The sequence below is a fragment of the Aquila chrysaetos genome, chromosome 4 (assembly GCF_900496995.4).
Source record: "Aquila chrysaetos chrysaetos chromosome 4, bAquChr1.4, whole genome shotgun sequence".
NCBI lineage: Eukaryota > Metazoa > Chordata > Aves > Accipitriformes > Accipitridae > Aquila > Aquila chrysaetos.
In genome coordinates, this window is record NC_044007.1 from 48,504,415 (window position 1) to 48,523,529 (window position 19,115).

General features: G+C 38.8%; 1 protein-coding gene across 3 annotated transcripts; it reads right to left on the bottom strand.

The window, feature by feature from the left end:
- Positions 1 to 273: 273 nt before the first annotated feature.
- TTR (transthyretin) lies at positions 274 to 17,175 on the bottom strand. Of its 3 annotated transcripts, none has more exons than XM_041122981.1 (4): positions 16,999 to 17,111; positions 5,129 to 5,259; positions 2,363 to 2,498; positions 274 to 596 (listed from the first exon to the last, which is right to left on the bottom strand). In XM_041122981.1, the coding sequence occupies exons 1-4, from the start codon at positions 17,065 to 17,067 to the stop codon at positions 489 to 491; spliced, it is 444 nt and encodes a 147-aa protein (XP_040978915.1). In that variant the 5' UTR covers positions 17,068 to 17,111; the 3' UTR covers positions 274 to 488. The 3 variants fall into 3 exon arrangements, with proteins under 3 accessions (XP_040978915.1, XP_029867870.1, XP_029867735.1); XM_030012010.2 differs by lacking the exon at positions 16,999 to 17,111 and adding an exon at positions 7,048 to 7,215; XM_030011875.1 differs by lacking the exons at positions 274 to 596; positions 2,363 to 2,498; positions 5,129 to 5,259 and adding exons at positions 9,173 to 9,450; positions 11,342 to 11,477; positions 16,045 to 16,184 and having other exon boundaries at positions 16,999 to 17,175.
- Positions 17,176 to 19,115: the final 1,940 nt, after the last annotated feature.

Genomic DNA, 19,115 nt, shown 5'->3' on the forward strand with positions numbered 1-19,115 from the left:
TCCCATGTGACTTCATCTATTGTGGGCTTCAGTAATAAAGTATAGATGGTGGCAGGAGGTGGATTGCATTTCCTGTGTGCTTACTTTCCATGAGACACCTTTCAGATGTGTTTTGTTTGCTTCCTTTGCAAGAAGGAATGTAGTTTATTAACTTCATGGAAGACTGTGGTTTAGTCTCAGAATCCCAGTAATGGAGTTTCAATGCATTTTCTTTAAGCTTAATGTGTTTTTTTAAACCCAAAACTTTTATTCAGAAGAGCAATACTTAGAGAATACAGAAATACAGAATACTTTTATTCTGAAGAGTATTTGAAAATAAAGTCAATACACATTCTTCCTAAAGTTAACAAAGTGAATAAACAACTTAACTGTTACTGTTAGTGATCTACTATGAAATCTAAAACTGTTGATACAGTCAGAAACTAAGTTCTTATCATTTATGGAAATTTTAATTTACACATCTAAATTTTCATGCTTAATGTCAGCTTCTATTCCACTGGCTCACTAACTACTGCTGTAGTTGAGTAAGAAAAGGGACTGAGGAGAACAGCAATGGAGTAATGTCGATAACCACCATCATTAGCTGTGAACACCACCTGGAAAAAGGAAAAAACAAATACAAGACAAATGAGAAGTGATCTCGAGGTATGAGCCTAGATAGAACCATTGTGATCATTTTATCTAACCTCCCAAAAGCTTTGGAAATACCTTCTCTTGTGGTGATTTGATCACTGTGATCTGTGGCTTCCTGTCACACAGTTTTTCCACTGGTTAAAACCATACAGGTCACTTGTTATTTAAATTTTTATCAAATATATTTTTAATCCAAATTACTGTTTCCTTATTGGTACTCATAAATGACAACAAGATTTTTTTTTTCCTTATTGAAGATCTACATTGAACCCCATTGATTGCCTTGATTAAAAAAAAAGAAAAGCATTCTTTCAACTATTTGGATATTTTTGCTACTCTTATGAAGTCCTGAACTTTGAGGAACAGAATTAAACATAGTGTTACAGTAACTATCATCAGGCCAAAATGTGAAGCAATGAGTTTCTTTAATCCTACTTACATACCTAGTAGATAGAGAAGGGCTGCATTAGTCCTTTAGCCACAACATGATAATGACTTTACATATGATCATTTACAACAGCCCTTTTAGCATCTCCCCCATCAGCTCATGTCCTGTCCTTTCATTTATCCCTCTACATAGTAGATAAGTCTGTGTTGTGAGACGATGGATGTCAACTTTTAAAATAGACAGTTTAATAACATTCCATGATGTGTAGCTTGTGCTCCTTTCAACATTAATAAAAAAGATGCATATGAAACAACCAGTGAACTGAGCAAAACGTGATCCCTTCTGAGGCTTATTTTTAAGAAAGGAGGCTCTTGCACTCTGGATTAAATTATTTTCTAGTCTGGAATATAGACTTAAACATTATCTTGATGCATAATCAATTTACTTGCATGCTGTAAGTCTTTCATCTTACCTCTTTTATTTCAGTTATCATAGAAGGCAAGACTGTCCAGCATTAACCCTCGTTATTGCTTAGAATAAGAATGTCATTTCTCGGCCATTTCAGGGAGGCAGAAACAAAAATTAACCCAGGCATTTGCCACCTTTTCTCCAAGGAGATGAATGGCTCTTCAAGCAGCAGTTGCAAACTGTACAGCTGGTGGTGCTCACTGGTCTGTCACAGTCTAGCAAACAACTCATACAGGACTGCTGCTGCTATTGAAAGGTCATATGAAAGGACGGATGCTCTGGAGGGGAAGGGGACAGCCCCCAAGGAGCCCCAAACCCTGCAGCTGGCCTCAGTTGGTACCTGGTTTGGACCACCTTCATCTAACCAATTTATCTGTCCCATGCAAACTAAAAAGGCCAGTTATACTTTTTTCTGTGGTAAACTGAGGATCTAAGCATCTAGAACACAGTTCATACTTCCATTATCTTTAAATATCTAAATTATAAACTTTGTCTGCAGCCATACAAATACTGGATCCAAAAGGCAGAAAAGTCCTTTTCCCAGGTTAACAGAGTATTCCACCTGCTGTTCTCCCTCAGGCATCTAGAAATAGTCACAGGAAGAATTGCAGGCTTAAGTAGAGGTAGAAGGATGGAAAGTGTCTTTGTAAGTAATGCATCTAAGAGCTTATTGAGAATTATGGGGAAGTTAGTAACTAGGTTCTCTCATGAGTATGTTGTTACAAAGCTTTGAGACTGTGGATTTAAGGTTTTAATGCAAAAATATTTTAGAGTGAAAAGAAAGTTCAACACGTGCAATTAGTAATTGAAGCCTAGACATATAAAGTATCTTTATTCTTTGCAACTAAAGTACAGGAGAAAATGAATACTCACATCAGCGTGGTGATGGAAGGGATTCAAGCCCAGCCTCTTCCAATAAGAGGCTGTGTCGAGCTCAATCTTGTATATCCCTGTTACAAATTGTTCTTTAGTTGTGAGCTCATGGAGCTCTCCGTTGTCATTGGTTTGTCTGTGTGATGGCAGAAGAATGCACTTTTATATTTTGGTTAAAAGCCCGAGAAAAATGCAGTTCTTAGCAATTGAACTTGAGTGATGTTGTGTAGCTTAAGTAATGTGATGAATACTTCTATTGATCTGGAATGGCTTATGTCCATCTGTATTATGGATGCTTCAGAGCTTGTCTTGACATTTGCTACTTCCATGATCGCCACAGCACATGGCTGCCTGCCATGTCACTAGTCTGCGTGGTTTGGGGGTGAGCCAAAAGCTGGCATTGTTGTTCATAGACTCTTGGCAGAGTCTTGGAGTTAATTAAATGAACCTACTCAGAGGGAAAACTTCAACACTGCTGTAAGCAATGTGGAAGCTCTGTGATGCACTTACTGTGCAAATAGGGTCAACTCTTGATTTTTCCGTAGTTTTCTTTCTCATTTAAATGTATTGAGTTGTTTTATCAGTATGAGTACTTTTTACAGCTGGCTTTTTGAAATTTGAGATCTGCTGTTCGAAATGACTGTAGGTCAACCAACAGTGTAGCCTTATGGAATTCCCTGTTGTTTGTATTGATCAGTTGGTTTTCCATCCTCAACAAACAGATGGTTTTGTTTGATTTGAAGATGCTATCAGTGCTATCCAAGGCCATGGTACTGGCTTGAAACTATACACCTTTGAGCGCCAACCAATTTAGGGCTCCAGAACCAATGTTGAATGCTGTCTCTCAAACATGTCTCTTGGTTGAAACCTATTTCTGTGAAATAAGTTATATAATACTAGGTTTTTGATTGGGTAGGTTATCCACAAATAACAGTGCTGCTAGTGCCTGATTTTAGTAGTCATAAACCACTGTTTTGTGTTCTAGCTGGCAAATCTTTTTCTGAATGTATTTTATTCAAATTGCATGGAGAGAAAAATAAAGAATTGAATGGTTTGTATGTCACTGTCCAGTGCATTACTTAGGATTTGTGCTTTAATATGGCTTATAACTATGAAGTCATAGAACACTATTTGTATCATACAAGATGCTCTGTAGTCAGTTACCAGATTTTTTTTTATCCATTCAAATGTCTCTATTTTTCTTTGTTGTAGATTGATCATTGTTAGATAACTGTTCATTTCTCTAATAAGCTTTGTTAGCTAAAACCAAACATATCTTTAACTGAGAACAGTTATTTCAGAATCTCTTGCTAACATTCAATTATTTACAAATTAACAAGGCTGGAAAGGTTGCGTTAGTATTATCAAGACTTTCATATACCTTATCTTAAGGTTACTTTGTTCTTTGTTTCAAATGTTAAGTATGTTTTTAAGGCTTCAGTCAACATCCAGCTGTTCAACTGAGTATCTTTTTATAAAGCTTCTAAGCTCAGATTTGAAGATAAGTAAACTGAACACCCTCTTAATGGAAAATTTCATGCATTTCCAGTGACAGAATATGTGTGAAGCTATCTTCTCACTTGAGGGCTGGGAGGCAATTTAAGTAGGACAACGTGAGTAGATTGTTCTTCCCCACTTTGTACAAATATGTGTGGCCTTCACTGTAGCTATGTTTTTCAAGGACGCGTATGAGAGCACTGTTGCTTCTGCCAGCGCACTGCTCTCTGACACCAAAGAGCCACTTACGTACAGTTTCTTATGGACTTTCTAGAAATGCATCTGAGTCAGGGATCCCACTATTGAAATTCCTGCACTATGTCAGCTTTAGCCCTTAGGAGCCCTATCTCCCTTTTTTAGGTAGAACAGACTGTTAACAGACCTGGAGAGGTCTCCGGTGAGACTTTGCAGCTATCTTGAGGAGATAAGTGTGGAAGTGGGATGTTCCTTGTTGAATAAAGAATGTTCATTCTGTGTACCCCCTAAGAATTTTTTTCAATTTCATTTCAGATTATACTTTAAGTAAAAATTGCTTTTGAGTTTTTTTAAAGTGTTAATAAATACTAAAATTGAGGGTGATTTGAAAAAAGTCATCTACAATTGAAATTCTACAATTACATTTTTTTAAAAGACATGGCAACATTTAAATATCTGGGAGATTCTTTTTCTTATTTTAGATGTAATTGCTTCTCTGTGAGGGAGGAGGTGAGAAAGTTTTATCCCCAAATTTTTTCCTTTTGGCTGATTTCCTTTTTCCTGAAGCAAAGAAGGCTATCAGTTATAATGTGGTATGTGTTCAAAACAGTTCTGTGTTTTCTTTTTAAAGCTGTGGTGTATGAAATGAAAGTCCATCTAGAAAGAAGGAAAATAGCCAATAAAGGTAGGATTCTCAACCAGGGTCTTAGTTTCAAACAACTAAAAGAGTCTGCCTGATTCTTCTGCTAGCAATGCAGTAGTTCATTGCCGGGTACTAAAAAGTAATACAATCCTTTGTAATGAAATAGAAGAGAAGCGATGATTGAATTAAAGCAGAGTTTAAAATACTTTCTTGTGCTCACAGTAATTATAAAGCATTATAAAACCATTTTGGTAGTTGAAATTGTAGCACAGTTGAAAGACAGTCTGCAGCAAATTCATTCAATAGTATGTTGTCTTTCCTCTGAGTAAAGGAGACGTCTTATGTTAGAGAATGTAAAACTGTTTTTTCAACTGTTTGGCATCTTCCCATTGCCTTTCCCTTCTTTCACTCATTATTTTGGTATGACTTACTTTGAATTTAACAGTTCCCAAGATCCATCTGCAGCTTCTTTATATAACTTAACTGGAACATTTGGAGCTGGACTTCCTCGGACTGAATCCAGAATTTTTATAAGAAGAGGATGCTTGGAGTCAGCAGAGTCCTTCAGGTAGGAAGACAGAATTTTTACGTTGTAAGAAAGATAAGCAATGGTGCATAATAAAGCAGTAGGGAATCTTATTCTTTAGATCTACAGAATATACCATATTTTCGTCAGCAAGATCACTGTGTACTGCAGAAATGTAGCCTGAAGCTTTCTGGGGGCTGGATATGGTGGCACCGGGAAGGAAGGTATTAGGAGCTGTCGGGGGCAACTGTAGCCATGTGCGCTGAGGAGGCACTGCGGCTGTGTGTGAGAACACATTTCTGTTATCTTTTTGTCATGGCTTAGCTAGACAGCATCTCCAGCATGAAGTTGTAACTAAATTGTGAACTCAACTGCAAATAATTAAATCATCAAAGGTAGTAGGAATGTTTAAAAATCTGACAACTCTTCCTCTGGATTTTGGAGTGGCAATTCGAGCGTGGCTTCTGGATTTGAAGGCCTCTGATGTCTTGTTGCCATAGAGTTATCTTTATTCTGCTGTAAACTTAATAAGCACCACATACGGACTCTGTCCTAACACCACGTTGGATCAGATTTGTCAGCCCCTGGCAGCTATGCAGGGATAGGAGAGGAAAACCTTACTTCAAAGATGGGATAGCTGTAGTTTCACTCCCAACATGTTCATCACAGGCAGTGGTTATGCCCTGATGTTTTACCTATTCAAAGGCAGAGGTGAATCAGAGCTTTGACGTTCCATTACTTAATTCTGTGTATGAAAAGTGAGAAGATGGAGCTTTGTGGAAGGTGCTAATCAGGGATTATCTCAAAATAGCAATTGATCTCCATTTAATCATTGCAAAATGAATCATGATGTAGATGTTAAGAACTAAAAGCCCTCTCTTACATCCCCTCTTACAGTCTGTGACATCCTGAATATCCCACCGGCCAGGAACCCTGCCCTATATCAGACCAAGGTACCAGCATGTGTCCATACGGCCTGTACGCCCTGACTCCTCAGGCTCCCTTTCTGGAATGCACTGGCTCCTTGCTAGTGTTTCTTTTGAAGCATTGGCAAGGGGGGCTCTAGTGCAACCACCTATTTTCCTGGCTTTTACACGCTGGGAGCTCAATGAAAGTCTGTGTCCTCACAAAGGTTGGTCAGGTATTAGTTTTCCCAAAGATCAAAGCTTGAGAGGAAGAACAAGTAGGGGGGCAGAGAGAGAGGGACAAGTTTGTTCTAGGAGAGTTTCAGGCTGAAGCGTCTGTGTCTCTAGCTTGTTTTGCTGGAATAAATGAGCCCTCTGGAAGTGCGATCCTGGCTTTGGCCCTGTTCTTTGCTTGCGTCAATGACTGTTGAGATCTCTTCTTGCTTGCGTGGGATAGAGCTGTAGTGGGTAGAGCAGTAAGGGAAAGGATGAGAGAAGGCAATTCTCGAGCATGGATCTCACGACAGGAAACGAAATCCCTCGTGACAGGAGCTTGTTCATTGTGTTATAAGGGCTAATAGTTACTTTTCAACAGGCCCAAGGCTTTTGTGTAGTGAATATGATATTTTTTTTCCTTTCTTGTCTTACATTGTTTTTCATGTAGTCGCTGAGTCTAATGACAAGTGCTGCTTCTCTAACCATAAAGCCCCCTCGCTAAGCACTAGAGAAGGAGAAAGAAGGACCAGAAAAAGAGCAGTAGGAGACAACTACAGTCAATACATACCATAAAATAAAAATAATTGCAATAAAATGGAATATTGTATTTTTCACTTACACTAATTACATTAAAAAAAAAAAAAGAAAAGAAAAAAAGCTGGGACTATATCAGTATGCAGGACCTCAATACTGAGACACTTACCAGTGATGCAGCTTCGGAGAAAAATGCCAGGCCAGCTAAGAAGACAAGAAATACAGAATGAAAAGCCATTTTGCCTACCACTAGGAAGTCTCAGTGTCAGCAGGTAGAAACTGGTGGGATCGGTGTTTTTTATATCAAGGCCCCTAAACTGAGGCTACTTATCAGAAAACCCATATGACTTTCAACATGCCAATTCATACTATTTACTTAGTAAACAATGAGAAAATAAGTAACCCATACAAACATGAACCTTGTCTGCAAAAATAAGTCTCTTCTATCATTGCCTGTGGAAATACTATGAATATTGCCTAGCTCAACTGCAGTGATCTGTTTTCTTGGAAACAATGTCTATTCTGTTTTATTTTTCTCTTTTTGTTGAGGAATAGTGCTGTATAGATCTCATAGTTGTGAGAAATTAAAATTTCTTGTCAACTCAGCAGTTTCAGTTTCAGTGAGAATTTCTCTGTGGTTATGGCTTGGCATAATTGACTCACCCGTGTTTACCTATTAAGAGATTTCTCTCTGTGGTGGCCTTCTCCCCACCTCTGATAAAAGGCAAGTGGATAATGTGTGGGCTATCTAGCTATCTTATGCATTCCCCTGGAAGAAAAATACATTACTTTTGGTTTCCAGCATGATAACCGGATACCTACATACCCATTTCTGAAGCACAGTTAAGCAGTCTTTTATGTCCTATCGCTTTACTTGTCCATTAGATTCAGTACAAGTTCAGGACTTTCCCTGTACAACTGCAAGTCAGTTCCCACCAGAAGCATCTGCTTCATTTTATGTTACTTCTTGAAATTAAACTTTGTCTTTCTGATCTTTGGTTAAACACATGTATGTACACTCTCTTACTAGGTTTATCCTGTCATCAGATGGATGACTACATGCAGAGTAGTTTTTTAATTTGGTTTTGGTTGGGGTTTTTTTGTTGTTTTTTTTAATGACTACACCTGTATGAACAAACTTATGTCCTATTTTGAGGGCTGGGCATAGCCCACTGCAAATCAAACCTACTGGTGTTCAAGCTCCAGGAATAGCAGGATCCCATGAAATCCGCATGCTTTAAGATGGGTGCTGTTTTGAAGCTATTTGCACTGCTTACAGGAGTTGTGTAAGTATGGTAGTGTCCAGAAATCGGGGGACAAAGGTAACCAAATAGTGAAACGTTAAAGGCAAGCTTTTGTAAGTTGTGAATTCACTTGGTATGCAGTCATCCCAAGCAGGCTCTGGGTGTAGAGATAAACTCCAAGGTCAGTGGCAGATGAGTGCTGATGGTTTCTGAACGGCATGCTTTCAGTAACTATCTCTGTAGTTTCTGTAATCCTGTTAAAAAACAGTTCCTCTGCTTCAGGTTATTTTAAATAACAATAGGCCATCAGTCTACAGAAATCGCTGCTAAAGCCCTCAAAGTCTTTGATCAGTTTATTGAATCACAGTCACTCTACAGCTTACCTTTTCCTGTTTCTAAAAATATGAAGAGAATATTAAGATGATGCTTCTATTTTAGGACTTTTTTTTAATGATGGCTAGAGATTTGACTTACTAGAGATTTAATTGGAATGCACCTGAATACAGTAGCCAGCTGCAGCCAGGGTTAAAGATCAGAGTTGTTAAAAATGGGCCTAATTGAAATTGCTGCTCAATCAATCTAGGAAGTTCTGAAGCAAACTTTCCTCTTGAAATGACAAAGGTTTGAGGTTTACCTGAAGTTTTAAGTAAGGGTACACAGATTTTAACTCTTTCAGCTCTCTGGATATATATATTTCAACAGTCTTTCTGCATTGTTTGTTCTGCTGCTAGGTATTCAGAATTTCTCCCGTTTACCCTGTGACCTAGTTGATAGTGGGACCATCTCTTCTGTGTGTAAACTATGAGCAGCATGGATGACGTTCTTATTTTGAGTACATGTGTTTGGTCAAATTATTTAAGGTGGTAGCATAACTCTGTAACTTTCTCACTTTGAGCCAGTGCGTTTGGTGAGACTTTTTTAAGGTGATGGAGGAAGATGACAGAACCAAATCAAGTGCTATGCCATGCATGTTTTCCAGATGTCCTTTGCACTTGAATGCAAAACATGACACCTTAGAACACAATAAAACTTAACCAATAGAATCCAAACTGTTTTAAAGAAGTAACATTTTATTGACTTGTCTGAGGTTAGCCAGGTTACAAAATGGAAAAAAAACTAATGTAGCAAAAAGTTATGCATTAGAAGTAGGAAAAACCTTCCTCCTAAAAGCCTACGATAGTTCTAGCAGAGGAGGTTGTTTATGTAGCGACAGTACATGTTTATTCCTGGGGATCGCTGACAACAGCGGTGGTTGAATAAGAGAAAGGACTGAGGAGAGCGGCAATGGTGTAGTGGCGGTGACCGGAATCATTAGCAGTGAACACCACCTGGAAAAGAGAAAACTTGTGATCACGATGAACAATGTACATTCAAAACTACCTTATTAAGAATTAGGAAGCACACTCCATTTCCTCTGCAGAATACTTTGCCAGTTCTGTCCAGTCAATGATTTTACCCTTCTGATAGGTAATGCTCCCCATTACTTTGCGATGCTTGCTGAAGACTGAGAAATTTGTGAGATTTGGACTGAGGTCCACAAAGAGCCTTGGCTGTGGTGAAGCTAGGTAGAGATACCTACACCTGAGCCAGGCAAACTAGTTTGTGATGTGGAATGGGAGGATGAGGGGGAGGTATCTCAAACGACCGGTAGAAAGACAGAGAGGTGAAATCCCATCTAGTGAACTTAAATACAATTTCTGTGTGAGGTGTCCAATCAAGGCAGGCAGTTGGACCCCAAAGCTGCTTTCTGTACTTCAGTGCCTCTCTCCTGTTTTTAACACAGCTAGTGATGGGTCAGTTCTTGGATTAAGAACTGAGTGGCTAGACTTCCCAGAACAAGGAGAGACCCTTGTCCTAAGATAATTCAAATTTGCTGCTCTCCAAATCAGTCCCTGGAACTTGGGACACCTAGTTCCCAGGAAAGTGTCATCACCTGGGTTAAGGTCCCACTTTCTTTGGCTCTCTTTAGCCTAATATTTGCTCTATTTTCTGAACCATGACGTACTTTCTACAAGAGGACTAGAGAGTTCCCTCCTACATCCCGATCCTGCCAAAGTCTAAGCTGCTGGGATGTGAGGACTGTAGGCTTCAATTACCTTGTACATAGACAGTCATTGAACTCTGCCTGCTTCCCAGGCTAATTTGTTGACCTGTAGGCTATTACGTCAAAGGAAGGCTTCTTCAAGAGCCTAGCTGGAAGAGTCTCAACCAGGCGCTTTTATGTACCTTTTGAGATGAAGCCCTTCTGTAAGCCCCAGCAACTTTCAGAGATCCAAATGGTTAGGGAATATTTTTGAGGATTGTTTATTTGATCTAAATGACCCAAGCCACACCTCAGACTTCTGTGGACCTGGGCCTCAGTCATTTGTTTTAGTCTTCCACAGAGCTTCATAAACTTGTGGTTTAAAATGTTCTACAACACAACCTGTAGCCATTCCGGACTACTTAATTTGGGGAAACTTAAATTTAATGGCAGATTAAGCCGAAGAATTGAAACAAATTTTTTTGAAGTGTTAAATAAATGTAATAGAATAGAACACACAATAAATCAGTGTAGGGCTGAAAGCAAAGGGAGGCACGAAACATGATTATATTGCTGGCCTGCTTATGAAATTTCAGTATCAATGAAACAGCCAACTTTTCCTTTCCCACTATGGTTATTTCTTTACATTTTTATGCCTTTTTTTTCTATTGGATATTTCAGCACTGAGCATAAATTTTTTTAAAAAGGCAGATGAGAAAGAATTGGTTTTTCCTGTAATTACAGGTGATACTAGAATTCAGGGATTTTCAGGTGACTGGTATGGGGGAAGTACCTCTGATTACAGAATAGCTTATTTCCTATAAAATTAGGGTTTCTAAATCCCTATATTCCTTCAACAACAATAAAAGCAGTCTTTTTTTTTTTCTTGTTTGTTTTTTTAAACACCGTGTACTTTTGAATAATGTAGCTCTTTTTGAACAAAGGTCCCTACTGGTCTGAATGGGTGAATGGGCACAGCTCCACTTTGGAAGAGCTGTGTCAGTATTTTCAGGGAAGTTGGCTACTTCCTTTGGCTTAGCCAGCTGTATACTGCCTTTATTTTCCCAATGTTATGTGGCAGTGAACCATTTCACTGAATGATGCTGCTCCTTTAGTATTAAAGGACTGTATTTGTTCCTACAAGCTGATGTCACTACACAGTATGTAGGTTATTGGGTATATTTGCAAATACTTACATCAGCGTATTCATGGAATGGAGAAAGGCCAAGTCCCTTCCAGTAAGAGCTGGTGTCAAACTCAACCCTGTATATTCCTTCTACAAACTGTTCTTCTGTTGTGAGCTCATGGATCTCCCCATACTCTGTGGTTTTACTGTAATGGTAAAATATCTACATAAATATTTTATACTGTCATTTAGATGCTAAACAGAAACAATGGAATATTAAATAGGAAAGCTGCTGCACAGCCAAATTCTACATTGAATGGTTTCTAATAATCTGAAATAATTCCCTCCTTCTATGTAGTGTATGCTTCCACATTGCAGAGCTTGTCCTTGCTACCAACTCATCCATATACATCACAAATCAAAGCTGGGTGGCTTTTTTTGTCATTTTTGTTGCTATGGCAGGGATTGTAGTTAAGGCCTTTCTTTCAATGTCATGTTTAACTTGTACCAAGTGCCCTCTGGAACCAAATGTTAGTGGCTTAGGAAAAGGATTGTCATGATGAAAGGCAAGATGCCAAATCTCAAATTACAGTTAAAGAGAGAAGAGAGATTTTAGTGGAAAATTACTTCGTTCTCTAGTTATTAGCAGTGAGGCTATAGGTTTTACCCCTATACACTGATGTGGTTTTATGTGACCCTAAGTGGTAGCATCTTGAAGAAGCAATTTGGCATCACAAGATTTTATTAATTTGAATTACAGTGCCTTGGTCAAAGAGCAGGGGCCTCTTCCACTGGGTGCCATATAAGTGAGCAATAGGAATTCCCAGCTCAGAGAGATTATGTACTCAGCTCATAACAATAAACTGTGGGTGAATGAATTCCAGAAGCAAGAAGGAAATATAGCTGGCATTGCACCTAAACACCATTTATCTCTTTTCCCTCCTTTTATTTTATTTCTGGTTTTTTTGCTAGTTCTTTTTTTTTTTTTTTCTGCTGAAAATACTTATTTATAGCACTTCATAAACATATGATGTAGTTGAAGGAAAAATGAAGAAAGCCTTGACTTGAAGAACTAGTGGAACTTTCCAGTCTTATGGTAAGGGTTAGCTGTCTAGGCAGAAAACAGAAAAGCTTGAGGAGGAAGAGAGGGAGGGGAGAAAGGAGTGACATGCTGATTATCAGAGACAGAATCAGTTGTGCTATTGCAGCTTTTCTTTCCCAGCTGCTGCCTCCTCCTTCATCGTATTTGTCAACTTTGGTTAATGGTGGTGAATGAAAACAGTCTGAATGACAGAGCTTTTGCTTAAATTAAGTAGCAGGATTGAAAATCCCATGCTAATTTTCAGGTTTTCTTATAGTTCAAGTTCAGCACTTTGAAGACTGACAAAAGTTTCACTGGTCCAATCCAAGTGAAATCAACTGTATCCACGGTAGACCAAACCTGCAGAGAATCCAAGCCCTATTTGAAACATGGCTCACAGGGTATTTGTGAAGTGTACACATCTGTTTTCTCTTGGTTTAATTAGTACTTCCCGGTTTAACCTATATTGCCTTAACAAAAGGCAGTAGGTGAAAGGAGGGAGAATTTATTGGTGAGTGTCCTTGAAACCGTGAAACAGAATTGCTGAGATCCTGCAGAAGTGTTCAGAGTACAAGTTAGCAATTCACATACATCTGCATAGAAGTTGGATAGGCTAGACACAAACCAATTACACAGAAAAATGGTGTCTGCCTCAAAATCTTTGTTCAGGTAAACAAGTTAAGTTTTAGTTTGAGAAAACTGTGGATGCAGCTTGAATGGTGCTTTTGCTGATGGGTGTTTACCCAAAGTTGCAGATGTTAACCATCCAGAACAGTTGGGAAATGAAACAAGAATTCACTTGAAGACTCTCGCCTACTACCAGGAGTTAATGGCACTTTCTTAATTTTAGTTATTAAGTGGTAGCCATTCAGTGCAAGTGGTCTCACAAGCAAACCCTTCAGCATTACTGCTGCATTGACAGCCAACAGGACAGTGTGCGATTCAGAGCCTGGACTGGATTAGCAAGAGGATGCCCTGCATTTGGCCCTGGTAGCAAAATGCTACAAGTGATTCCTTCTGAACAGGACTAGTATTTCTGTCTGAGTGGGGGAATAAATACGCTATGGTTGCTTATTCTTAATAGGATCTGGACTGCCAGCATCTGCTGTAAGATGGACAGTTAAGTTAAAAAAGCTGTGCTTTTACAGCAAAAAATTTGCAAACCACTGGTTAAGCTACTATGGCTCCAGCCTAGGCTGCAATCCTGATCCTCTTTTTCACTTAGTTGTATATTGTGACCAGGTTAAATGTACACTGTGCAATTATGTTTATGAAGTCTTGGGACGCATACTGCACTGAGATGAACTCTGCCTTCAGATGCAGACTGCTGAGGAAATATCTCAGGAACATGAATTATTATTTTGGAGTTTAAAAAAAAAAGGAGGGTGGGGGGAGCCACTTCAAATATGCTGCAGTTTTGGGGTTTTTTTATGATTTACAACCTAGGTCACATGAGAACTATGTATGGTGAATGCAACTCTTGAACTACATGATAAGACCTAGATTTCCAGAAACCTGTGAGGAGTGAGAAGGTCAAAGCTAGTCATGGGAGGAGCTCTCATAGAACCCAAATCATATGTTTCCCAGGTCTCTGTTCCCTAAAGCCTTCCTCAGAGTGCGTCTCAGCTCCAGTTATCTCTTCTTGCATATTTTTGGCTAGACTAATTTTTGAAACAAGCCTCTTAATAAAGTCAGCTGTTGCTATGTGAACCCCCTCCCTGCCATTTAAATACTGTTAGTCCAAATTCACCAGTTGTTAGGTGCATTTGCTTAATTCCCTAAAATGTGTTAGCAAAGTAAAAACAAACAAAAAGGTAAAAAAATAACTTCTATAGACATTTCTACAAAATGTAACTTTTCTATATGCATCTGCTAAGTACTGTAACTTCAAGATATTATTAACCTGACAGGAGTAGTTACAGATTGTGTTCCTTGACTGCATTCAGATTTTCATCTGGTTTAACACAGAGAAACTCTGGTTTTCCCAAAAGAAAAAAATTGCAATCACGTTTGAAAACCAAGTTCAAACGAGCGTCATCAGCTAAAGTCAATGGTATCGCTGAAAGCAGCCTTGGTTAAGATGCAAGTCAACAGAAAGGTCAAAATTTTTACCTGCAATAAAAATTGCGGTTTAATGTTCCTCCACTGCCTTCCCCCAGCAAGATGCTTCTCACTTGCCTAGGGTTAATCTCAATTTATATTTAAGAAGAAGTGATTTGATTTTCTCAGGGGTATACTGACCTAAACTGTCAACAGAGGTTGGCTAAGAAGAACTGTGGGATTTTTCTCCTTGGGCTTTTTGAGAGTAGCATTGCAAACTGGACAAGAAAACACTGTTACGCTGGAAAAGTGAGGACATGTAACACTGATGTTGCATTTATCTTATCCCTCTGTAAATTGTATTTTGTATTACATGTTCAAGAGCACTTGATGAAACATTTGAAATATTCAGGGTTTCCTAATAATGGCAGAAATACTCACTAAGGACAAGACATTATCCTTGTCTCCGCTTTCCTTGAAAACAATGCATAATTTTTTCATGGGGTTTCTCTGTTCGTTAAAGTATATAAATCCATTCTAAGAGTCATTTGTTCCTAGATTAACACTCAGCATTTGGGAGTGGAGGTGTTTGTTTCTCCTTCAATCTCCTAAACTTTCTTGTTCCTTTTCAATGGGGAAAAGTATTTTTTGTTTTGACTTTTATAAAAAGAAACCCTTCAGATGGAGAGAAAGGTATCTCTCTCCCTGTAGTCTTCTCCTCTGGTTTTTTTTCTGCAGCTTTTATGTAAATCATGCTATAAAAATGCTAGTAAAAGACAGTTGGATTCTCTGGTGGCTCCTGTCCATGCTTGTGCTTGTCATTCTGTGCTTGAATATCCTGCTGTTACTAGAGATTTCTCTGGACTTATTTAAAAATCTGGTTCAATGAGTTGTTACAATGAAACTTAAATGCCTGAATACCTCACCTATTTGAATTTTAGTAAACTGTATTCCTCTGTTACCCATACTTTTCCCACAGACTGAAGATAATAGTATTATTGCCTGCCCCTCAGTGATGTTCTGAGGATGCTTTGTAAGTATTAAGCTGTCATTCTAGCAAAAGCCATGCAGCTCTATAGAAATGACCGCAACCAAATGCTGAGATTGTGCTTCTGTGTTGTGTTACAGTGGGACTCTTTAAAACTTTGTCGTCAAAGAGTTTCTTCCAACCAGCACGTTTGTTACACTGGAGAAGGCTAATGCGCTTATTATTTGCATGCATGCAGACAAAGCTTACAGAGAGGATTTTGTATGTGACTGCTGCAAATAAAGCTCTATATCCATTGCATATAAAGATAGTAGGTTAGTCGCCGTTACCTACAAATTCTGTTAAATAGGCTTTTAATTTTTTTTTCTTTTTTATAGAAAGGAAAGATAGTACTGAAGCTAGGAGAAAAATTATTAAACCTATTCCCTTACAAAGATAAGATGAGCATCTCAACATATTTTTGCAATGAGCACATATATCAGTCATGGATAAGTTCCACTTGAATCTGATGGATTTTAGACCAGAATTCACCTGCTGTTAACAGTGATAGTGTGACACATGCTAGAAAACATATTGCTTTTTTGATCAGAGCTCCATTCCCTTTATTTCTCAATTGTTTGCCTGACGCACCTTGAAAATGGCTCCATAAGACTACATAACTTACCCAGTAGCAAAGTCCTGCCAGCTTCCATCTGCAGCCTTTTTAAAGACTTTAACAGCTACATTAGCTGCAGGACTTCCTCTGACTGCATCCAGCACTTTCACCATGAGAGGGCATTTGGAATCAACAGAGCCATGGGAGACCTTGGGGAAAGCAGAAGAGGTTGTATAGGAGCTGTTCACCAGCCCTGCAAAAACCTTCCTTCAAAGAAAAGATGGATTCTTATTGCACAATTAACGTTGCCTTAAAAGCAAGTTCTTTGCCAAATGGTATTCAAAGCTAGTTTGCAAACATCTATTTCTTAAAGCAGAGTATCTTAGAACTTTGTACTGATCACTTTATTACACACACAGACACACACACAAACACATACAAACAGATTGCTTGATAAATATTTAGATTTGCATATGACCCTGGGAAAATGTTATAAAGTATACATTTTTAATGAGGTCACAAATAAGAAAATAGTAAATTATTGTTCAGTGCAGGCAGGGTATGTTAGCATAGGAAACCAGCAAAGAAATATCTATGACATCCCTAAGGACTGTAAGAATATTTATTTCTTAAACTTCATTTTACTATATGGAATCCTTAGTCATACCTCAGAAATATTTTTTTAGTGCTTTAGAGATGTACTTGTTTGGTGAAGAAGGTAAAGCTACCTCTATAGTGAAGATACGGGATGCAAGTCGTGAACTGACAGAAACAGACAGAAATAAAAGGTCACACCTCCTAGATCCCTGACCCTTTCATAATGTCCTAAAACAGATGGGTAAATGGCGGAAAAAAAAAGTAGTTTTAAGAATTCTGAAGAAGCTACTTAAAAAATGGTAGTAAAATAGCACTCCAGCAAAGCCTAATGGTTACAGAATTTCATGGATGAGGAGGATGCTAGTCATCTAGAAAATCTAGATTATCATTCTTGTAATAATTGAGTTTGAATAAAAAGAGACTCACCAGTGGTGCAGCTTCAGAGAAAAATACCAGTCCAGCTAAGAAAACAAAGACCACAGAGTGAAAGGCCATTCTGTTTGCTGTTAGTGAGCCTTGGTGCCAGCAGCTAGGAGCTGAGAGGATTTGGGATTTTATACCCAATCCTACAACAAAACAGGCTGCTTATTGGGTGCCCATATGACTCCAAATCTGCTGATTCTGACTATTTGCTTAGTAAATAGTCCAATCCTAGAGTTAGTCCATGAATAGCACTGCCATTGCAGTCAATGGAAGGGACTGCAGGATCACTAGAGCAAAGAGAATAAGTAACGGACACAAACATGACCCTTGCCTGGGGAGATTAGACTCGTAGAAAGCCCTCTACAGAATAATGTAAATGACCTTTGTTTGCCCAGAAATCCAACCAGTTCCAGGAGATATTCTTTAGCTTGCCCTCAGGTTGTGCACGATAGTGCCCCAATGCTTTCTCTGCACCTGCTCCATGTTTCTTCTCAATGTATTCAATGCTTTCTGAAGACCAGTTACCACATATAGATGCAGACTTGGTATGGGTGATGGAGTTTGTCTGGCTCAAGCAGTGCTAATGGTCCATGCTAGGAGACAGGTTCCCAAGCAGTTCCCTTGCTTGTTTACAAGGAGCAATGTTTCTTTTGAAACCTAATTTAGATAGGATCTGACAACATGCTGCCTCTCATCAGAAGTTCCTAAGGATTCATCTTGCCTAATCTTCAGGTAGACATTGAGGTTTCCTCTTAGTCACTGGGAAGGCACCTGGAGAGTTCTGTCCCCTTGGGAAGATAAAGATCTCAGAAAAGTGAAAGGAGTCCTCTCTTGCTCCACGTACCCCAGAAGGAGCCAAGGCAACTAGCATAGACTGGTAGCTTATGCTAACATCTAGCTAACGTTATAGTTGCCAAACTCTTATTATGCTGGAAATGTTATTGTTATGCTCTGAAATGTACATTTAGGTAAGAGGTTTCACAGAGGCGAACTCAGCCCCAACCTAAGTTGGGAGAAGTTGTCAACCGGGGGAACAGGCATGGTGTAGCGGGGTTTCTCCAGCTCCATCACATAAAAGTTGTCTGTACTGTACCTTGTACTAGTTGAGAGACAAAGAAACAGCCCTGTTTGGTATTTCCTTCTCCCCATGTCCTAAACAACCCTGAGTCTACACTTCTGTTCTCAGGAGCTGGGACACTTAGTTTTTACTGATTTCACAGTATTCTAACAAAAAGCAATTTTGCCTCTTAACTTGAATAGGATTATGATGAAGGTCTTAGAGAGAAGTCATGGACTGTATTCTCCCGTGGCTTTCATGCCTTCAGGCTGCTTTATGCAGTTGTTCTCTTTAGGCAAAGCTGGTTTTTGAAAAAATCTATATTACAGTAATCTCCTGAACTGGGATCAAAGTGCCCTTTGTACTTACAGCAAAGCAGGCTGATACGTAGGTAGAATTCTACACTCACTTTGTATGCATGTAAAAGTCAATGCAAGGTGCCCAGCAGTAACAAAGCAGTAACAAATCATGCTGCGATCTAGTGCTTGTGGGTTGTATTCAGATCTTGGAAAGGTAAATACTGCTCTTAGATCTGTACATTGACACTTCATTATTTTGCTCTCATTGTAAATATTTCTCTGAAGCAGTAAAGCTTTGTATGTCACGAAGAGAAATTATCTGTATTCTAGTGCAAGTAGACTGTCCTGTCATTTGCTATCATCAGCTGTTCTGCAGGAAATAATGCCAAGGAACTAATGATACTGGCACGTGCCTGCATGTGAAATTGCTCTCCCATGGGAGAATGACTTAAAAAAATTATTATTTTTCCTAGGTCTTCCTGCAAGGTAACAGTTTCTGAAAAATCAGGTCTACAGGGATAGTATATTTTAGCTGTCCATATTATCTATTTTACTTTCCTCTTTTATAACATTGACCTTTTGGCAGCTGGCTTTTAAAGTGAATAAGGAGCATGGAAAATTCTAATCCCGAACATGAATTTTTTTTCTTGTCCTTCATTTGCTGTTTTTTTCAACTCTTGCCATCCCATACATAGCCTAGATAGGAATCCTTTGACTATTAACAGGGAACTTTATGTGTTTGTGAATCTCCTCTGTTCACACAT